This window comes from Mus caroli, unplaced genomic scaffold (assembly GCF_978045245.1).
Source record: "Mus caroli unplaced genomic scaffold, Mus_caroli_1 scaffold_6, whole genome shotgun sequence".
Lineage (NCBI taxonomy): Eukaryota > Metazoa > Chordata > Mammalia > Rodentia > Muridae > Mus > Mus caroli.
Window position 1 is genome coordinate 113303174 of NW_028227261.1, and position 23404 is coordinate 113326577.

General features: G+C 44.5%; 1 protein-coding gene and 1 pseudogene across 1 annotated transcript in view; one reads left to right on the forward strand and one right to left on the reverse strand.

Annotated features, from left to right (window-relative positions):
• Positions 1-2607: 2607 nt before the first annotated feature.
• The window catches only part of Ube2r2 (ubiquitin conjugating enzyme E2 R2), a 56817-nt gene continuing 36020 nt past the window's right edge, over positions 2608-23404 (reverse strand). Inside the window, exons 2-5 of the mRNA XM_021160361.3 lie at positions 20976-21062; positions 10260-10357; positions 4879-5013; positions 2608-3618 (exon numbers count right to left, since the gene is read on the reverse strand). Of these exons, the coding sequence (XP_021016020.1) occupies positions 3399-3618; positions 4879-5013; positions 10260-10357; positions 20976-21062 (540 nt within the window). The 3' untranslated portion in view covers positions 2608-3398. The remainder of the gene's footprint in view (positions 3619-4878; positions 5014-10259; positions 10358-20975; positions 21063-23404) is intronic.
• Positions 22608-22708, forward strand: LOC147004387 (U6 spliceosomal RNA; annotated as a pseudogene).

Here is a 23404-nt window from a genome sequence, read left to right on the forward strand (position 1 = left end):
TCAAGTTCATGGGCCCAGAGAACAGAGTGTCAGGATCGTGCTGTCCAAACCCCACCTGCCTAGTCTGGGAGGAAGCCGAGTGCCCAGACACAGAGCTGGAGAGCTGCCACTGACAGTCACCTGTCCTCCCACTGCCTGTGACTGTTGGTTAAGTCAGAGGTTAGGGCAGGCAATATTCAGTACCCTGAAGTGTTGGGGCTCTCCAGCTCCACTGTTTGAAACCAGGCTAATGAGGAAAGGCGAGTGAGTGTGCCTCAGTCAGGATGTTTTAGGTGGGCTCCTTAGGTAGGCAGTGGGGTTACTGAGTTTGAGACTGGACATATATATCTACATGTGGGACACTTTTTTTAAAAAGCAGTTCTTTAATGGTCTCAACGTTTTGGGGAGAATTGGGGATCATGGCATATATAGTTAGTGATCAAGCCATCAGACATTTGAAGCTTTTGACCCGTAGTTAAGGCAAGCATCTGACTGAAACAGGCCCCCATTTTCTCCTTGCTCCTTCCTCTGCCACCTGAGTGTGCAGACTGAGTCACGGTGCTGCTGCCCGCCGTGCTCTTACTGGACTATGAGCACAAGGTGAGCTCTGTTGGCACAGGGTGGGCAACACCCGTCAGGCAAATTAAACAAATGTCCTTGCCCGTAACCGTCTATCTTAAAGTATGGCTGAGGGTAGTTAGTTTCTAAGAAAAGGTCAGTGGAGCTCAAGGAGTGGCTTTAGCTTTCTAGCGGAGACCTGAGAATTATTAAGGTAACAAGATGTATTTTTTAATTAGCAAGGGGCTGGGGTCGATCCATTGGGAAATAGCAATACAGGTATTTTTTATTTCACAGTTTTATTAGACAGGTGGGCAGAAAGAGACAAACCACTAAAGGGGAAGCCAACAAAAAGCATCAGATAAACTTCTCATAGGTTAAACTGAAAAAGCATCTACAATGAAAACTAAGAAAACTAGTAAGGTCAGGATGTCCGCTGGTTTCAGTTGAAATTGCGTTTCAGTTGAAATCTGAATCTTTAAACTTGTAAATGTAAACCTGGTTGATGAGGGCTGGGGAGGAGACAATTCCCCTTCCAGTGGCCAGGATCAAACACGAGGGACCCAGCAAATGGTGGCCAGGACAGGAGGAAGAAGTGATTACAAACGTAGTGTGGTTAAGAGAGTTCTAGAATGGTCAGAGAAAGCCAGGCGACGGAGAGGGAGGAGCAACAGTGGGATCAGGATGAAGAGCACGCACTCAGCGAGGCCTGGATAGACCCAGAGGAGCCACGTTCTTCTCACACCAGGTAAACAGCACAACGCTGCTCAAACCTTCTACTTGCACCCAAAAGCTATCTACTCCCCAAGGGAAAACTGACGCACTCGAGGCTTTTCCCGCAGGACAGGCGTTCAGGGACCTAAGTGTGGGTGCATGTTAACTCAGTTTTGACTCCAGCATCTGGCCAAGTCCACACAACCTTGAAACTGGCCACCCCCACCACAGGCTGAGGCCCACTTCCTCTTGCCTCTCTGGCTCCGAGTCAACATGCACCACAGGCCAGCAGGGCCTCCCACCGGCCAGGGGCCTAGCCTGCCCTTGACTGGGGTGCTTTAGTATCAAAAGGGTTAGTTTTAGGGTGCCAAGAGAGTACGCCCAAACAACTGGCTATTGAACTTTTAGTGGTAGGCAGGCGGGCACTGGGGAAGGAAGATCAGAGAGGATTTGGCTGTACATCTGCAGGCTATCTGGGAGCAACAAACTCGAAGTGTCTCTTTACTGTGTTCCTGAATCAGGAGACTCAGGTACAGCCCTGGCTGTAAATTCACTAAATTTCACCGTTCAGCACTAAACATTCTCATAACAGACTGAACTTTTGAGACCAGGGAAATAGCATTCATTGAGGAGTGTGAAGAGAGAATGAAAACCCTGAGATCAGAAAGGAAAGGGAACCATGAGAGGAGGAAGCATGGTCTACTTAACAAGAGGGTCAGTCCTTCCCAGTTTCCCTCTGCCCTTTGGTTCTGAGCTGTGAGCTGAGGCTAGAGAACGACCCTGGCACACAAGAATCTTTAACCCCTATCCTTGAAGTCTGGCTTTATTTAGACAGTTTGCTAAACAAAACCCTCTCTCAAGTCTGGGATGAAGCTACTGGAGCCACGTGTGATTGACACTCGGGAAACAAGGCTGCCTGGAGTCAGCTGGGGCCCAAAGTAAGATGAGGCACCATTTCTGCTTGCATTCCTTGGCCAAAGTACAAGAAGTCCAGATCTCATCTCCAGTGAGGAAAAGGACCAGTCCCAAGCGGCACACATCCACAGTTATCACTATCAAGATAAGCAGCTCAATGACAGCACAATCTTAACACATGCATGTAGGACTAACACTGAGTAATTAAAGTGGCTACTTAAATAAACCCTCTTATGAGTACCTGGGCCGCATCCTCCTGCCCGCGGCCACCCCAGTCCTCACTCTTCCTTCCCCCGAGGGAGGGAGGCATCAGCCAACATTGGATAGGTCTTCACTTCTGTGGTTTCAGAACCAGGAATGCACACACACCAACCACCACCCCTCCCCCACTTTCTGGTGGAAAAAGTTATCCTACTTTTAAAATAAATAGCAACCAAGTGCTCGGTTCTATGTAAAGTATGAATATTTATTTCAGGCTTTAGATCCCAATCAATTCCAAAAAACAAAATCTGATAGCTCCTCAAAGTAGCTGCAGCCTCCATGTTGGGATGGTGTCACTGAGGCAGCACATTTCATCAGACTTAGCGAGAGTAAGTCCCTGATGCCCACCGCAGCCCAGCCTTAGGAAGGGAAAGAAACAAAACTCACCACCACGGGGCTGAACAGATGCACACGCGCTAATGGAAAGGAGCAGCTAACCCTTGGCAAATTGGCTTTTTTTTTTTTTTTTAAAGTTTGTTTTGTGGGCTTTTTTTATTTTTATTTTTTTATTTTTTTTTAGGTTTTGTTGTTTTTTTTTTTTCTTTTTTTCCCATTTTCTTTTGCTACCCAATATATGCAGCACTTGTGGACTCCCAGTGGGCTCCCAGCTTTAAACACAATGTCGTGAACCGACTAATTCTTCAAGAATCTAAAGACAGACAAAGGTGTTTTGCTGTGAACATTCTGCAGAGATGAGGTGAGGTGGGAGTTTGAAGGGTGGTGGCTGTTTTTAAAAAAGAATCAATACAGTGATGGAAGGGAGAGAATGCAAGACTTCAGACATTCTGTGGAGGGAACTCTCCAGTAAAGGTCCATAAAGGAGCACACTGAGATCCGCAAGGGCTCAGCAGGGGCTGCTTGCTTCCCCGCCCCGGGAGGAAGTTTTTGCTGAGTGGCCACTGTAGATCCCCACTTGCTCCCTCCCTTTGGCCTGAGACGTCAGGGCAGTACAGGGGCACTGAAGGAACATGTCACGACTCCTCATTTCCAGAGTCATCATCATCATAGCAGTCGGCATCTTCTTCCTCTTCATCTTCATCATCAATGTCGTCGTCATACAAGTCGTCATAAAGCAAATCTGAGCTGTTGTCATTGGAAGGCACTTTAGTTTTGATGCAGTATTCTGCCAGGGTTGTGGGGACCTTCACTCCATCCTTCTCTGCCTCAGCTTTAGTGGCTGAGACCTGTTTCCTGCAGAGGACAACACAGGAAAGGGTTATAGAGGTCTGTTTTGAGAGGGTCTCACACTAACCCACACGGCTCCACCTTCATTTCCTTAGTGCTGGGATTATTAGGAAAGCCATCACACTTGGGTTAAGGCGCTGTTTTGAAGACAGTCATAATCAGATTCCCTGTGACTCAAGGTTCACACTCCATACAGAACAGATATCCCGCATCACACCACGGCTCTCATCACATACCTTCCTGTAATGGAAGGGCTTTGCCCTAATACTTCAGCCTTGTTTGAGGTAAGATCTCTCTTGTTCGCTGCTGCAGAAATCAGGTTAACTAGTCCAAAAGCATTTGAAAGTTCTGTCTTATGCCTTCCATCTCTTGCTAAGGGTTGAGGGATTACAGAGGTTTTATATGTGGGGTCTGTTTTCTAAGTGCAGGTTCAGGTTTGCAGGGGTGCTGGGAAGCACACACTGCAGCTGAGCTATGGGCCCAGCATCTTCTTAGTGCCTGTCATCTGCTAGGTTCCCCCAGAGCACCAAATGTCATTGTTTTTGAGGTGGTAGGGGCAGAATGCCAGGCAGGAGCTTGCAGCAGAGCCACACCCTGCCTGCAATCCTACTCACACCTACTACTGCCTGGCTCCCATCACAATGTGCCCCGTCTTCCTCAGGCTTTTCCATTATCCTGTGCCGGCTTGGCAGGTAACAGCTCTGCAACAAAATGTTGCCTGTCTAAGTGTAAAACTTTCTTGCCAAAGTACAAAACCCAAAGCCATTGAGATTGGAGAAACTGGAACATAAGAGCAGCACTTTCCGGAAGCTTCAGTTTGTTGCCAGGCCTTACACACAGATGTTCTTGTAGCTTCTATAACACAAATCTGCACAGTTTACACTAACGATGCCTTTACTCCTTCATCTGATTCATTCACCTCAGCGCTGACCACTCAAAACCAAGCAGGGCACAGGGATGTACGCTGTAATTCTAGGACCTGGGAGGCAGAGGCTGGATCTCTGTGTCAAGGCTAGCCTGGTTTAAACTGCACCACACACACACCACACACACACACACACACACACACACACACACACGACAACCAAAACAAACCCAGAAGGTCTGCTATCCTGTCCAGTGAATTCTCTTTATTTTTTACTGTGTTTGGGTTCTCTTGCAATAGCTAAATTCATTAGGTTACTCCATAAATATAATTGAGAAACTGTTTTAAAGTAAACAGATTATTGAATCCCTTAGTTCCAGAATGTACATGGTCTGCCTTACCTAATGATCTCAGCATATTCCTTGTCTTTTCCTTTGCTGTCCCTCCATTTCCTGAACATGACTGAAGCATCCACATTGGCTGGAGAAAAGGTGTTGGGCTCATTAAGCAGTGAGATTACACTTAACAGGATAGTCCTGAGAAGGAGAGAAGATTCACTGTTAAAGTCAATTCCTACTGTCCAACAGCACAGGCTTTAAGAAATTAGTCAGTTTTACAGAAGTTTTTCCTCCCTTAAAATAGTTCTCATACAAATATGAATACAAATATAACCTATTATGGAAAATGGATTATACAATTTTGGTTTTAGAGGCCAGTGAGATGTCCCAGCAGGTAAAGGTGCCTGATGACCTGAGTTTGATCACGGAGATGAAAAGGACAGAGGAGAAGATCTCCCCACAAAGTGCTTTATACTTTATACCACTTACAGGACACGGCGCATAAATATACACACAGTAAATGTCTTAAAAAAAAAAAAAAGATTGACTGATTGATTGATGTGAGTGCACTGTTGCTCTCTTCAGACTTACCAGAAGATGGTTGTGAGCCACCATGTGGTTGCTGGGAATTGAACTCAAGACCTCAGGTAGAGCACTCAGTGCTCTTAACCTCTAAGCCATTTCTCCTGCCTCCTGCCCCGTAAATGTCTTTTTTTTTTTTTTTTTAAATTATTCTTTAGGACCAGAAGCCACTTCAGCCGCCAGAACCACCCATGCATGACCACTCTGTGTCTTCACACTGACTCCCCAGTCCCTCTCCTCCTCTCCTTTTCACTGTGTCTTAGGCCCAGTGAGGCAGAGCCTCTATGCTGGATCAGAGGCTTGGGAACTCCAGCCCTGAACTCAGGTGGAGACACTCCACCCCCACCCCTCGCAGCTCAACACAGGCCACAAATAACAGAAACCAAGAAACAAAATAACCATTCAACAAAGACACACTCAGATCAAATGTTTCTGCTTTAACTGCATGTCTACGTGTACAAGAATGCAAATAGACCCACATCTATCACATAGTACAAAACTCAAGTCTAAGCGGATCAAAGACCCAACATAAAGTCAGATACACATTGGCTCGGGAGACAACATCCTCAACAGAACATCAATAGAGCAGGCACTGAAATCAACAATTAATAAATGGGACCTCAGCCGGGCGTGGTGGCGCATGCCTTTAATCTCAGCAGAGGCAGGCAGATCTCTGAGTTCGAGGCCAGCCTGCTTTACAGAGTGAGTTCCAGGACAGCCAGGACTATACAGAGAAACCCTGTCTTGTAAAACCAAAGGGGGGGGGGCAATAAATGGGACCTCATGAAACTGAAAAGCTTCTATAAGATAAAGGACACTCTCAATAGGACAAAATGGCAGCCTACGGAATAGAAAAGATTTTCACTAACTCCACATCCAACACATATAGAGAACTCAAGAAACTAGGTATCAACAACCATATTATCCAATTGTGGGATACAGATGTAAACAGAACTCTCAATCCAAGAATCCCAAATGACTAAGAAGCACTTAAAGAAATGTCCCAATATCCTTAGCCATCAGGGAAACGCAAATCAAAAGATTCCATCTTTTACCTGTCAGAATGGCTAAGATCAAAAACACAAGTGACAGCTTATGCTGGCAAGGGTGTGGAGCAAGGAGACACTCTAGAAATCAATTTGGCAGTTCCTCAGAAAATTGGGAATAGATCTACCTCAAGACCCAACTATACCACTTTTGGGGCTCCATCTTGGTAACAAGGACACTTGCTCAACTATGTTCATAGCTGCTTTATTCATAATAGCCAGAAACTGGAAACCACCTAGATGTCCGTGGGCTGAGGGATAAAGAACACGTGATGCATTTATACAATGGAGTACTACTCAGCTGCTAAGAAAATGACATCATGAAATTTGCAGGCAAATGAATGGGACTAGAAAAGATCACCTTTCTACCTGAGTGAGGTAATGCAGACCCAGAAAGACAAACATGGAATGTACTCATCTGTAAGTGGCTATGAGCTGCAGGGTAAAGGGAACACGCTACAACCCACAGACCCAGAGAGGCTAAGTAACAAGCTGGGCTAGAGGGGATAAATGCATCTCCCTGGGAGGGAAAAACAGAACAGATTTTGCAGGCGAGGAAGGAAATAGAAAGATCAGGGTGGGCGGAGGTGTGCATAGAAGGAGAGAGTGAAAGGAGGGATTGTTGGAACTGGAGAGCATTTGGGGGTACTGTGGAAACTCCCTGGAATCTATGAGAGTGACCCCATGGAGGACTCCTAGTAATGGAGGATACGGAGCCTGAACTGTTCGTCTTCTGTAACCAAGGCTTCCAGTGGAGGGCCTGGGGCATCAACCCAGCCACAAAGCCTTCAACCTACAACTTATTCCTTCTGCAGATGTGCTGAGGTAAAGGTGGCACAGAACTTGTAGGAGTGGCCAATGACTGGTCTTCTTTGAGGCCCCACCCACAAGAGGAAGCCCATGCCCGACCCAGGCTAGGAGAACAAAACAAGAAGAAATGATTCCTAGTGACATCTTTATAGACTCGGAGATTGGCGCCTCGCCTGTCATCCAAGAGGCTCCTTGGCAGCTGATAGGAGTGATGCACAGACTCACAGACAAACATTAAGTGGAGAGAGCCCAGGATGGAGTTCTCCACAGGGTTCCTCCCCTCGGGAACCCCATGGAAGTGGGGGAGAAGAAACTATGGGAGCCAGAGGGGCCAAGGAGTCCAGGAGAACATGGCCCATAGAATCAACATTCTATAGGTCTACATAGTAAGTTCTAGGATAGCCAGAGCTACATAGGAAGACCCTGGTCTTACTGTGTAGTGCTGGCTACACATGTATTATGTAGACCAAGATGGCCTCAAACTCACCAAGATCCAGCTGACTCTGCCTCCAGAGCACTGAGGTTAAAGGTGTGCGCCACCACACTGTCCAACTAAGCAGGGCTTACAGAGGCACAAAGACTGACATGACAATCACAGCGCCTGAATGTGTCTGTCTAGGTTCTCTGTGTAGGTTATGGCTGTGTAGCTCGGTGCTCTTGTGGGTCTCCTGACAGAGGGAGTTAGCTAACTCGGATTCTTTTGCCTGCTCTTGGGACCATGCTCCTCCTACTGGTTTGGTAGGAGAGTTTGCCTAGTCTTCTTGTACCGGTTATTCAGCTAATGTCCTTGGGAGGCCTGGTCTTTTCTTAAGAGAGACAGAGAGGGGTGTAGGTAGGGGTGTGTGTGTGTGTGTGTGTGTGTGTGTGTGTGTGTGTGTGTGTGAATAAATTATAAAAAGAAATTCTTAAATATGTTTTGGGGCTAGAGAGATGACTCAGTGTTTGTTAAGGGCATGGACTGTTCTTCTAGAGTTTGGTATGTAGTCCCCACCACCCACACCTCCCATCAGGCTGCTCACAACAGCCCTCAGGATCTAAAGCCTCTGGCCTCTTTGCTCATGTGTGCATACCCACAGATAGATACACAAATGCAGAATTAAAATCAAATACATTTGTTTTAAAAACCGTTTTTTAGCAATCAGCTGGCTAAGCCACAAAGCAGGCACGGAGGGTGGCACAGGTGTCAAATCTCAGCACACTGCAGTGTCTAAGCTAGAGCAAAAGTCAGTCTCACACAGAGACACCAAGGAAAGTACAAGGGAGAAAGAGAAGCAAGGAAGAAGATGTTTGATTTGAGGCCAGCTTGGTCTACACAGCAAGTTCCAAGTCAGCTAAGATCACATAGTAAGACCTTGTTTCTAAATAAATAAATAAAATATAAATACATAAACAAATGAGTGAATTAAACAAACAAATAAATACAAAACAGCCTGGCCTTTTTGTCCCACTCCAATTTACATATAACCACACCCGAATGCCTTTGGAAAGCAGAAAGAGCTCTTTCTTTTTTCCCCCCACCCTTTCTCTTCTCCCTACTTCTTTGGCCCCCTAGCTCACTCTGGCCCATAGGTTTTGTTTGTTTGTTTCTCATTACAGATGGTTGTGAGCCACCATGTGGTTTCTGGGATTTGAACTCAGGACCTCTGGAAGAGCAGTCAGTGCTCTTAACCTCTGCCGCTGAACCATCTCACCAGTCAGAGCTTGTTCTTAAAAACCTGACTTAACACGGGAACTTGTAGCTGGGATTTATTTGTAGGTTTAGCATAACCTGGTTCTTTTGCCAGCAGTAAACACCACACACTGTTGCTATCACTGACATTAGTTTATATTCTACCCTGACTCTGCTAATTAGAAGGGATTCTTTGAAAAGGCCGACAATAATAGCAAAGATAGCCCAGTTAAACTGTCCTCATTATATGTTTCAACATGAAGAAGATATTTAAAGAGGACACCAGGGAAAGAATCTAGTTCTAACTGGTAGAACAAGGCAACACATGGCAAAATATAGTAGTTTAAATGGCTGACATATTACAGTTTCTCTGAATGCTACTAAAGCAACCGTGTCATTTTAACAGTTCCTGCCTAGCAGTGCTGCAACTGTTATTGATGTATTCCTAGCATAAAACGCAAAAACAAGGATTCCCTGGTTAAATGCACAAAAGTACAGAGTTTAAAAACTAAGACTGAAAGGCCAGCCTGGTCTACATAGTAAGTTCTAGGATAGCCAGAGCTACGTAGAAAAACCCTGGTCTCAAAAAGATGGCCTCAAACTCACCAAGATCCAGCTGCCTCTGCCTCCAGAGCACTGGGATTAAAGGTGTGTGCCACCACATTGTCCAAAAAGTATATTTGTTACTTCATCAAAACTATAACTAGTAGGGTGTGCCTAAGTTCCTCAAAACCACCCAGGTGGGGTTGGCAAGTTTGGTGAGCAAAAAAGGAGCTTGCATCCTGATGAACAAAACTGGGATCTTGGAATCCACATGATGGAAAAAGAGAACTGATTTCCATAGTTCTCACACACTCACAGAATAAAAATTAAACAATTTACACAAAAGCTAAGGGATCTAATGAGGAGTAAATTGTAACGTAAGAGGAAGAAGCAGATAGGGAAATCCGAGTCCCAACTACCACTGCTCAGGGAGCCCGCCCTTTCGAGTGATGCAGAGGCATGTGTCAGGCAGCCAAGGCCACCCACACACCAGAATCAGGTCCCATGCCAGGTGTCCACTGTCCACACTGGTGCATATTCTCCCTATGTCCATGTCCCTATACCCTGCTATAAACCCAAGCCATCACAGCCTGCCCTCTCTCTTATTCCCACTCATGCCCCAACCCTCTAATAATTCGGTTGTACGAGGTCTGTTGTGTGGTGTGAATTTTGTGGCATTCCTTAGCCCGCTGACCACCAGGATACACCTTCACCTCTAAACCTGCAACACACCCTCATGCTCTAGCCAGGGAGAAAGCTATCAAAGGAAAGCTTCTTCATATTGTACACCTTACCTAACGTTCTGAGTAGGGTTCCACCTTTCAGAGGGTAGCTCTCCACTCTGCGGGTCATCTACAGGCGGATGAAGAATTGAAATGCACACATCTCCATTCTACAAGACAATAATACAATATTCAGTAAATATGGAAGAAATTGATATGAGCAACTCGTGACCACACACAGCTGCGATCCCAGTACTCAGGCCGAGGCAAAAGCAACTCAAGTATGAGGCCGAGATGGGCTACATAGTCACACCAGGTCTCAAGACAAATGTAACTACGTGCGCGCATGTGCACATGCGTGCACACACACGCACACGCACGCACGCACGCACGCACTCAAAGCCAGGAATGATGATACATGCCTTTAATTCCAGCACTTGGTAGATAGATATATGTGAGTTTGAGGCTAGCCTGGTCTATACAGCAGATCCCAAATGAGCTAGGGCTACATAGTAAGAACCTGACTTTAATAAAACGGAAACAAAAATCAAAAATGTGATAAAATTAGACACATCATTTTTTTGTTTAAAAAATTTTAAACAATTTTTAGCAATAAATTTTTTAAATTAAAAAATGGCTTTGAGTGCGTGCGTGCGTGCGTCCCGGCGTGGTGGCACAAGCCTTTAATCCCAGCACTTGGGAGGCAGAGGCAGGCGGATTATTGAGTTCGAGGCTAGCCTGGTCTACAGAGTGAGTTCCAGGACAGCCAGGGCTATACAGAGAAACCCTGTCTCTAAAAAAACCAAAACAAACAAACAAACAAAAATTCTCGGGCTGGAGAGATGGCTCAGTGGTTAAGAGCATTGACTGCCCTTCCAGAGGTCCTGAGTTCAAATCCCAGCAACCACATGGTAGCTCACAATCATCTGTAATGAGATCTGATGCCCTCTTCTGGGGTGTCTGAAGACAGCTACAGTGTACTTACATATAATAAGTAAATAAACCTTTAACAAAAAAATTCTCTGCCTTTAATCCCAGCACTTGGGAGGCAGAAGCAGGTGGATTTCTGAGTTCGAAGCCAGCCTGGTCTACAGAGTGAGTTCCAGGACAGCCAGAGCTACACAGAGAAACCCTGTCTTGGGGAAAAAAAAAATTTTTTTTTTCCATGTTCAAATTCTAAGTTAAAGAAGAATTAAACATTATTAACTTTTATTTAGACCAGGTATGGCAGCCCATGTCAGCACTGGAGGAGACAAGAGACAGGAGGCCACTCCAAGTCTGAAACTGCCTCATCTATACACATACTGAGTTCCAGGCCACAAGACAGATGGGCTAGTCTCTGAGATGTATGTCCTGTCTGTAGCACCATCTTTCTCAAACAGAAAAAAACAAACAAGCACGATAACTCCTAAATATATGGTTACAAACTAATTGCTGTGGTCATTATAATTTGCATAATGCATAAACATTATAAGAGCTAATCTAACAAGTACATTCAGATTATTTAGAACACATAGGCCACAAGGAAGTATATAAATATACATATACACTATAGAAAATAATAGGCTAAGTAAAATAGAGTCATTTGTTTCTTTTCTCCCCCTACCTTCTTTTTTCCTGTTTTTTTTTTTTTTTTTTTTTCCTTAGACAGGGTTTCTCTGTGCAGCCCAGGCTGTCCTGGAGCTCACTCTGTAGCCCAGGCTGAGCTCAAGCTCAACAGAGATCCACCTGCCTCTGCCTCCTGAATGCTGCGATTATAGGTGTGCCCCACCACTGCCCAGCAGTTTTTTGTTTTTTAAGTATCAAGGATGGTAGATAAGAGTTAAAATGTTTGAACTGGTATCTATATATACATACACACACACACACATATATGTGTGTGTATGTATGTATATGTATGTGTTTGTATATGTGTATATATATATGTGTATATATATATATATATATATATATATATATATATATATATGAAGTATAAAATTGTTTTGTTTTTGTTTTTCGAGACAGGGTTTCTCTGAATTAGCCCTGGCTGTCCTGGAACTCACTTTGAAGACCAGGCTGACCTCGAACTCAGAAATCTGCCTGCCTCTGCCTCCCGAGTGCTGGGATCAAAGGTGTGCGCCACCACGCCTGGCTAAAATTATTATATATATAACTCAAATTTAAAACAAATACAGATGGTTAGGCGGTGGCAGCTTTTTATCCCAGCACTTGGGAAGCAGTGGTGTGGGGCCCACACAGTGGCAGGTGGAATCTCTGAGTCTGAGGCCAGCCTGGTCTACTGAGGGAGTTTCAGGACACCCAGGGCTACACAGAGAAACCGTGTCTGGAAAAATTAAACAAAACACTTGTTTGTACATGTGTGTGAATATATGAGTGAGCCTGTGTGAGGGAGTTGGTGGTCACCATCACGTCATTTCTTCAACTGCTCTCTACTTTATTTTGTGATCACTGAGATAGTCAACTACACTGCTTAGCTAAAAATCAACAGGGAACCTCCTGCCTCCACCTACACAGCACTGGAATTACAGATGTGCGCTGCACTGTCATACTTGGCTCTTTACAGGAGTCCTGGGGATAGGCACTCAAGTCCTCCTGTTTGCACAATTATCACTTTACTGAGGCATCTCCCCAGTGCAAGGCATCTTAAAATTGTGTTGTTTTGAATTTCTTTTTTTTAAGATTTATTTATTTAGTATATGTAAGTACACTGTAGCTGTCTTCAGACATCCCAGAAGAGGGCATCAGATCTTATTTCGGATAGTTGTGAGCCATCATGTGGTTGCTGGGATTTGAACTCACGACCTTCGGAAAAGCAGTCGGTGCTCTTAACTAACCACTGAGTCATCTCTCCAGCCCTGTTTTTAATTTCTTAAATTATATGTATGTTCCAGGAGGAACAACTGCAATGTATGAGAATAAAAAAAAATGTTTTTTTTTTAAAACATGGGCATGTCGGGCTGGAGAGATGGCTCAGTGGTTAAGAGCACTCACTGTTCTTCTAGAGGTCCTGAGTTCAAATCTCAGCAACCACATGGTGGCTCACAACCTTCTCTAATGGGATCCAATGCCCTCTTCTGGTGTGTCTGAAGACAGTGACAGTGTACTCAAATACATAAAATAAATAAGTAAATGTTTTTTAAAAGTATTTTTTAAAATGTACATGTCAGCTGGGCAGTGGTGGCGCACGCCTTTAATCCCAGCACTCGGGAGGCAGAGGCAGGCGGATTTCTGAGTCCGAGGCCAGCCTGGTCTACAGAGTGAGTTCCAGGACAGCCACGGCTATACAGAGAGACCCTGTCTCGAAAAAAAAAAAAAAAAAAGTACATGTCTATAAATCCTGGCCAGTGTTACTACTGCTGTGATAAAACACCATGGCCAAAAGCAACTTGGAAAGGGCTGATTTAGTTACACTTCCTTATCACTGTCGTCACTGGGGAAAGTCAGGACAGGAACCCAAAGGAGGCAGGAACTGGTACAGAGGCCATGGAGGGCTTCGACTTACCTGGTTTGTTCCTCATGGCTTGCTCAGCCTGCTTTCTTATAGAACCCAGGAGTACCAGACAAGGGCACCTCACACACAGCGGACTGAGCCTTCCCCATCAAGGGCACCACACACACCATGGACCCGCCTGGCCAACACTGACCTGACCCCATCCCCACCTCCCCACCTCCCCTCAGCTCTGGCAGAGCCGAGCTAAGCTGAGCCAAGACAGCAGCAGAGGGCTGGCTACTGAGTGAAGTGCAGGGGAGCTTCTACTGGCCAAAGCTTCGGGAGAGTTTTCTCTTCCCAGGCAGTAATACAGCTCTTGTGTGACAGTGCTCTCAGACAATGGAGGAATTCTCACACATCTTTATTCCTTCTGGATAGGATCTTACATACAGTTTGGGAGTGAGTTGGAGTCTGACAGTAGATGATTCCTAGTGTGTTGGTCTGAGATGTTAAGGATGTCTCATCTACATGTGGAAAGCTTTAGGGCACTGCCCTACGTGACTGATGGCCACAATTCTCTCTATGAGAGGCTGTGGCTGCATGACAGGGGCCTGGTGCTGGGAGTGGGTGAAGCACCTACCATCCCTTCTGGGTCCCTGGGGCTTCAAGCCCAGCTCGACTTTACCAGGCTTCCTCTCAACAGTCCACAATCCCCCAAAGCCCAACAATCAAATCTTTAAAAAGCAAAATAATACGAAGATAAGGTTTTGACCTAGGACCCAAGTTGAGTTCCTAGCACCTACGTCATGCAGCTTACAGCACCTGTGGCTCCAGTGGATCTGATACCACTGTCTTCTGTAGACACACATGTTCACACACACGTGTTCATACACACAAACTTACACACAGTTAAAACAATTTTACATTTCATTTTTATTTGTTCTGCCTTCACGAACGTCTGTCTACTATACGTGTGCAGTGCCCACAAAGGCTATCAAAGGGTGCAGTAGTTACATACAGCTGGCTGTGAGGTTCTGTGTGGGTACTGGGAATTGAATCCAGGTCACCTGGAAGAGCAGTACATGTTCTTAACCGCTGAAGGTCTCTCTAGCTCCAGAAATTATAAACAAGCAAGCAAGCAAGCAAATAGCCAGACCACCTTCTGTGCCTGGTCGAGAGCCTGAGGCTGAGGTAGTTCTACGTTCTCCTACGGAAGCTACGATGCTGCTTGATTAAGACGACATGCCGCCTGTCAAGCCACCTCCCAGGTAACTATAGTTACGCCCAGACTGATGCTGTGGGCAGCTTGGGTCAGCAAGCTCCTTGTGGCAGTGGACAATGGTTAACTTGCAAAGGCTCATACAAGTCAAAGTGCAGGGGACAAGTGACACCTCAGTAACAGACAGAGCACCTACAGCGCCCTCCTGAGGTGCACATCTCAGAAGGAAGGATCAGAGAGGCTGTAAGCAATCTCTAGGCGATTGGAACGCTGACTTCTATACGTGGCATAGCAGGTGCACTCTTGAACTCACAGCAGCTATGAATACTTCAAAAGCCCTACAGGAGATCACCTGTCACTCAAAGAGCAGAAGCTCAGTCACCCCACCCTTCCTTGAGGTTTTATAATTAATGGTTGCTAGGGAGGAAAAGACAGTTTCTCCAATGCTAAAGTGCAGGAACTGGTAGTAAGGTGCCCAGGCACTTGTAAGCAACCATATGCATCCCATTTACCACAACAAAAAAGCAACAGCAGCAGCAGCAGACAGGGTAGAACAAGGACTAGCTGGGCCGAGAAAAGGAATTTGAGAACAACAGTGGGACGGACAAGGGGGAGGAGGAAGGGAGTGTGGTAAAATTATGTCCATGTATGAAATGTATGAAACCCGCTGTGTACAGTTAACAAATACTTTTTTGTTGTTTTGTTTTGTTTTTTATTCAGGGTCTCTCTATATCCTCAAACTCACAAATCTACTCTTTGGTTGGTTCGTTGGTTTTTTTCCTGAGACAGGATTTCTTTGTGTAACAGAGCCCTGGCTTTCCTGGACTCACTTTGTTAGACTAGGCCAGCCTCAAACTCAGAGATCCACCTGCCTCTGCCTCTGCCTCTGCCTCCCTAGTGCCTAGTGATTAAAGGTGTGCATCTCCACCTCTAGCCACAAAACTACTTTTGTAGAAGGCAAGATCATATCCTTTTTAATAAATTGAGATGAATTTCACTTACTAAATTAAACTTTGGTCTTGTCTGTGCAGCCTGGGTTAGCCTGGAGTTCTATTGGCACTAGGCTGGACTTGAATTCATTCCACCCATCTCTCTGCCTGCTGAGTACTGGGATTAAAGGCCTAGGTAATCATGGCTGGCTGGAATAACTGGAATGGACATGGTGGCACTTGAAAGGCAGAAGCAGGCGAATGGCTGCACGTTCATGCTAGCCTAATTTACACAGTGAGAGACACACCTGTCTGTCATCACTACAATAAACTCAAGCAGGCAAACAGAATGTCAGCAAACGGGGAAGTCGCTGGGCTAGAAGGAGAGCTCAGTATGAATATGCCCAACACCACAGAAAAGCACACGCCAGTGGTTCTGTACACTCACAGTGCTACGCAATCAATGTGTCGACCACACCAGTTTGGAATACTCTGCTTGGTGGTTTCCCCCACTCCTTTGCCTTCCCAGGCTCCCATTGCTCCCATCTTGCTTTTCTGTTGACTACCTGGACCTTTAATAAGATGTAGTCATACACTATACCACCCTTCCTCTGACTTCTCTCACTTAAGTGCATGTTTCAGAGTTGTCTCTACTCTGTAGCCGGTGCTTGAAAATTACCCATTGCACGGATGTGCTAAGTCTGACCTGCGGGTCCTGATGGGGGACACTGGTGTGAGCAGTGCTGTGCTTGCCTACACTGAGTATTTGTTTCTCGCTCTTAGACGGGAAGTGTGGTTAGCTACGAGACCGGCACTTAGCTTTTCCTATAGCAGATGCGCTGCTCGGGACTTAGCAGCCTATGTGGCATTTCCCTTCTTCCCAGCCTTCCAGGTCTTGTTCTCTGTTGCTCAGACGCTGCTCCCGTATGCTGGTGTGAGGTCTCACCGTGGGTTTGATGAGCACATCAGTTCATTAACTGTCAGGGTCTCCTTTCCAACAGGTAGTTGTCCAGTCTGGCCTCAAACTCCGGGCTTTGGTAATCGTCCTCCCTCAGCCTGAGTATACATTTGGGGCTAACTTTGGCTATTTTTCAATTAGGTTAATCTTATTACTGAGTTTTGTTAAAATTCCCTAAAGGGCTTTACAGAGTGAGCTAGCCTCAAACACAGGGATCCTCTTGCCTCTCTCTGCCTCTAGAGTTTATTTCTGAGCAGTTTTTGAATGCTTTTTTATCACTGTTCATTTTTGTTCGTTTGTTCGTGGAAATGCAACTGTTAATGAGACTGTCACTTCTCACTGTGCTAACTGTTATGCCAGCTTGGCACAGGCGAGCCACACTGCTCTGTGGACAAGGTTTTCCAGCATCGCCTTGATTACTGATGGATGTGGATGTTGGGCTGGGGTATTATCACCCCTGGGCAGGTGGTCCTTAGCTGTATAAGAAAGCAAGCTGAGCAAGCCGTGGGATACAAGCCAGAAAGCAGACTTTCTCCATGGCCTCTGCCTTGGCTTCCCTCTATGGACACAGGATAATGAAAACAGCATTAAGGTTCTATAGTGAGTTCTTTCAACATCCAGTCTTAAAACAAAGTAGAGGTAGTACCTTAGCAATTTAGCAATGGCTGCTCTTCCAGGGAACCCTGGTTCAATTACCAGTACCCACATGGCAGCTTAAAGGATCCGACACCTTTCTTCTGGCCTCCACAGGCATTACACACAGCCACACACTCAGGCAAACATATATAAACATAGAAATATAAAAAGACCAAGATCCACAGCTGAGCCCAACGCTCTCACCTACAAATTCTCAGGATCTGGAAAGCAGAAAGAACAGGCAGAGGCAGGATTACAGTGACTTCAGACCAAACTGGGCTACTGAGACCCTATCTCAGTCTTACTCTCCCCAAACCCAAACCAGCAAACAAAAGGGACCTGTCAGGATGAGGAGTGGGGGACACACTGTACCTCCCACCACTGGGTAAGACGAAGCAGAGACTCGAGAGTCTGCTGTTACCCAGGGCAATGCAGTGAGACACTGCCTCAAAACATCCAAAGTATCAACTGTTTCTGTAAGCTTTCCTAAGCCTCTACATTTTACTTTATGTCTATGAGTGCTTTATTTCATGTGTCTGTGGACCGCATGTGTGCCTGGTGTCCACAGATGTCAGAACACAGTCCTGGCTGTGACGCTGCATCACGCTGGTGCTGAACACTAAAGCTGGATCCCCTGCAGGAACAACAACTGCTCTTAACCACTCAACTCTCTCTAGTCCCATGTAACTTTTTTTAAAATCTAAAGATGCTGCAAAAAATCATTTTTAAGAGTTTATCTAAATGGTTTTTAATGTGGCTAAAACATTTGGACAATGAAAACAAAGCTTATATAAATATTACACTAAATCTTAATTTTAAAAATATTTGTATTTAAATTTTCTATGAGTTTAATAACAATGAGATAGTAATAATTAGTTTAAAAGGTCATAAGACTGCAACAGTACAATCTGTGTAATAAATCCTAAGGTATTAGCTTTAGCTTTGTCAGTTGATTCCTAATGAAGAGAAATCATTAAAATTAGTATTTAGAGAAATTAGAAGTTCTATAAGATAATAGATAATCCTACTACATAGAGAATAACTCAATCTAGTAAAACCAATATAATGACCATAAACAATAAAGAGAAAGGAAGCAAAAATATGCTCTGTCTGTCTCACGCTCTAAGTTCTGCTGCTGTTGAAGTCACTACATAACAATGGTCTTATTACCCAACACCACCACAGCCAAGGCTGGGCACAGGGATGGGCCCCATGCTGCAGCAAGAGAATGTTCAAGTCCAACACTGGCAATGTAAGCAGATGGACAGAGGGGAGGGAAGGAAGGCAGTGAGAAAAGCAGAGGAAACAACAGTAAACACAAATTACAAATTATATATTACCACGATCAAGACAGCAAATGCCTGGTTTGTTTTGTCCACGCTGGCCTTTAGTTCCTGGGCTCAGCCTCTCATGATACGAGGCTCTACCATAAACTGTAAACTGAGGTTGCAGGGGGGTGGGGGGGTAGTGAGCAGTAATATTTTGAGTCATCCTATCTGTAAGATTTGTAATCATCTGTATGAACACAATAGTGTTTATAAGTTCAATAGGACTCCAACTGTATAATTTTGAGCACAACAAAACATAACCAGAAAACTACTTAATAAAAAAAAAAAAAAAAAGACAGGGTCTCACTGTCTAGCCCTACCTGGCTAAAAACTCTCTATGCAGACCAGGCTTACTTCAAACTCGCAGAGATCCACCTGCTTCTGCCTTCCAAGTGCTAGGGTTATAGTGCGCACCATCATATCCTGTCAGAGCTCTACTTCTTCGCAGTATGGAATAGTACGAAAGGAATCTTCTTTTTCCTCAAAAGATGTATTTATTTATTATGTATACAATAGTCTCCCTGCATGTGCACCTGCACACCAGAAGAGGCCTCGGATCCCGTTACAGATGGCTGTGAGCCACCATGTGGTTGCTGGGAATTGAACTCAGGACCTCTGGAAGAGCACACAGGGCTCTTAAGCACTGAGTCCTCTCTCCAGCCCCATGCAGAAAGGAATCTTACTGTACAGTATAATCACTGAAGGCATGTCCATGTTAAATTTATTTTGTTTTTAAAGATGCATCTTTAATTTTGAGTATGTAGGAATCAGTTATATGCATGAGAATGTAGGTGCCTGCAGACACTACGGTGTCAGATCCCTGGAGCTGGTGTTACAGTTCTGTGCACTTGACAACAACAGGAGCATAACCGGGACCCTCTGCGAAAGTGGTATGCACTCTTCACTGCTGACTCATCTCTATGGCTCAAAATAAATTTCTTTCTACATTTCTTCTTCATCTTTATTAATTTTACAAACATGGTATTTTTAAAATAAATAAATTCACAAATATTACAGTAAAGTTTACATCCTTTTGGGCCATCCCATACAGGGTTTTTCTGTGTCCCTGACTATCCCAGAACACTCTTTGTAGTCAAGATTGGCCTCCAACTGAGACTCACCTGCTTCTGTTGTGATCACAGGCATGAGCCACAATGCTGACCCCATCTGTTGTTTTTGACATGTATGTATTTACTGAGGGAGGGACGCCATGGTACGTGTGAGACCAGAGGACAACTCTCTAGAGCCAGTCCTCTCCATCCACAATGCACCATGCACGTTATAAACTCAAGCTGCAGTGCCTCTGCTCATTGAGCATGAGTTCCTTAGGGTTAGGATCATGTTAAATAGTAAAGGAGACTACCGCAGGAGGCTGCTTCTGGAGAGGTAACCACACATCACCATTTGTTAGGTTCTAGCTGGAAAAACAAAAACTGTGCATGCCCAGAACCCCATGTGGGAGGTTCCAAGGACAAAGGGAAAGACAGCCTAAAATACATTAGGAAAGCTGGTCTCAAATAAAAAAGGAAAGGCTATGAAGACCCCTCAGAGGAAAGGCTAACACGTTACTCAGTACTGTCATGACTTAGCCCAAAGCTAAGTGTGTTTCAACCAACAGTCCTAGCAGAAATGCTGTCTTCAGGCACACAGACGTGTCCACAGAAGAACCTTGCCTTGGATTTACTCCAGAAGAGGCTCATATGCTCAGCAGTAATTCCTGAAACGAAGCCAGTCCACATCAAGGAGGAGAAATCCCCCCACAAAACTGAGCAGAGCTCTGCCCACAGCAACAGGTGACCCTTGCTATGAAGTTAGAGGACAGGCACACAATACATTTATACTACGTTACTAAAGTTTTAAAATGTAATTGTTAACACATGTGCATTATAATCTTAGCAATGAGTTACAAAGACTCCATCTTTAACTGGATTATAATTACTACATATTATAAAACTACCCTTATTTTAAATTATTAAGCCAGATTCTACAAAGTAGAAGAGCAAAAATCATGAATATTTCTCTGTGATTACAACAAAACACAATTTACTAAGATATACAATTCACTTTAGAGGTGGGCAGGGGCTGTGGTGCTCTGACTGAATTCAGATCTTTGTGCATGCTAAGCAAATGCTCTACCACTAAGCCATGCCCTCTAGCCCAAATAACTTATTTTATGTGGTGCTGATGATCAAGCTCAGGGCCTTGACTGGTAAAACCCTCGCTCTTTTTAAACAACTAATCTAAAAACTAAAAGCACAGAGAAAGTTATGACAAATATCTCTTACCTCATAAATGTTGGGGTGCCACATTTTGGTCAAGAATCTGAAGGTAGGTGGTGAATATGGGTAGTCAATAGGAAATTTAATATGTGCCTGAAAGAAAAAGAAGATATGCTAATAAATAAGTTATTCATTTGCCTAATAATTCATTCCTTTATATCCCAAACAAAGTTCCTTTCTAATAATTTATGTCAGAGTTATCAGCATGTTCTTTTAGCATCTCATCAAAAAATGATGTCTATGTTAAATCCCCCAACTGAAAAGAATGAAAGGTAGGCTATGCCCAGTTCTGAGGTTGCTGTTCCCATGCAAACAGTAGGGCCAGACCACTGCACACAGAGGTGCACACTCTACTCCATGCTCAGCCTCATTCTCTGCTACTGTTACCGTTATGTCAAACAAAACAATACAGTTTTCTAATAAGAATACAGAATAAATACATGTTCTCTTTTTACCGACATTGGGCAAGCACTATCTCCCCACTCAGGAACAGCGAGGCTGACCGTTGGTGCAGCTTCCTTTAGTGGCTCCCACATGCTCTCTTTTCCTCTACCCACCAAACCCAAGTCATTCGGCCAACTCCCATGCATCTCTCCCAACACATAATCTTAAATTTATTTGTTATATTTGTACTGAAAGTCCGTCTGTATGTGCACCATGTGTGCTGGTTAACTGCAGAGGTCAGAAGACGGAGTGTGGCCCTGGAACTGGAGTTATGGATGGCTGTGAGCCACAACCTGGGAACTGAGAGTCAAACCTAGGTCCTCGGCAAGAGCAACAAGTGCTTTATCCATGGAGCCAACTGTGTAGCTACTCTTAACTAAACACGGTTTTAAGCAGGCTAGGAATGTATTCCCTAGCATTCAATCCCTAGCCCTAAATTCAATTCCAAGCACCCATAAAAAGAAAATTGACATGGGTGTAGTAAAGAGGCAAAAATGAACAAGATTTAACAAGGTATGTATATTAAAATGTCACAATAAGTACATTTATGTTAACAACAACAACAAAAAAAAGACTCAAAAGGAAATATTAACAAGTAGACATACAAGCCAGGCGTAGTGGCGCACGCCTTTTTTTTTTTTTTTTTTTTGTTTGTTTGGTTTTGGTTTTTGAGACAGGGTTTCTCTGTGTAGCCCTGGCTGTCCTGGAACTCACTCTGTAGACCAGGCTGGCCTCGAACTCAGAAATCTGCCTGCCTCTGCCTCCCGAGGACTGGGATTAAAGGCATGCGCCAGGCCGGGAGTGGTGGCGCACGCCTTTAGTCCCAGCACGCCTTTAATCCCAGCACTCGGGAGGCAGAGGCAGGCGGATTTCTGAGTTCGAGGCCAGCCTGAACTCACTACAGAGTGAATTCCAGGACTGCCAGGACTATACAGAGAAATCCTGTCTCAAAAAACAACAAAAAACAAACAAAAAAACAAACAAAAAAAACAAAAAACAAGTAGACATACAGAATTCTATATTCTGGTTTTGCCTATATTATATCATGAACTTTTTTATTATAAAATATTCTTATGCTGGGCCAGCCTAGGCCACTTAAGACTGTCTCAAAGCCACAAACAGCATGCCAGGGTGGGACACACCTTTAACTCCAGCGTTTGAAGCCAGCCTGGTGCTACGTTAGACACTAGAAAAGTGCTTGTTTGGCAGTACATATACTAACACTGGAATCCTACATAGATTAACATGGCCCCTACCCAAAAAAAGATACAGTTTATGAAGTAGTCCATATTTTTATAACAAATAAAATAATGTATTCTCTGAGTGTCGTTATTAGTGCTAACATAATATTTGATTATATACATACACACATGAAGCCTTTTTTGGAGACAGGCTATAGCTATGTAGCCAAGGCTAGCCTCAAGCTTGCAGTCCTCCTGCCCATCATGTACTAACTAGGATTATGGGTATGCACCACCACCATACACAAATTCTTTCTTTCAAAAGTGGCTTTCTTACCTTAGGACAATCAGGTTATTCCTTGCTCTTTTGATATGATAAATTTCTTACAATATATGTTCAAGAATTCATATTTAAAATATTATAAAATACAAAATACAGGCCTGGAGAGATGGCTCAGTGGTTCTAAGCACTGCCTGCTTTTGCAGAGGATCCAAGGTTCAGTTTTCAGCACTCACATGTGGCTCACACTGTCAGTAACTTCAGCTCCAGGGCATCTAACATTCTCTCCTGACTTCCTCACTGCATGTATGATTGCATGAATGTACTCAGACATACATGCAGGTAAAGCACTTACATGCATAAGATAAAATAAACTGAGCTGGAGAGATGGCTCAGTGGTTAAAGAGCACTAGCTGCTCTTCCAGAGGTCCTGAGTTCAATTCCCAGAAACCACCTGGTGGCTCACAGCCCTCTGTAAGGTTGCTCTCTTCTGCCTTGCAGGTGGTACATGTAGCAAAGCAAATAAACAA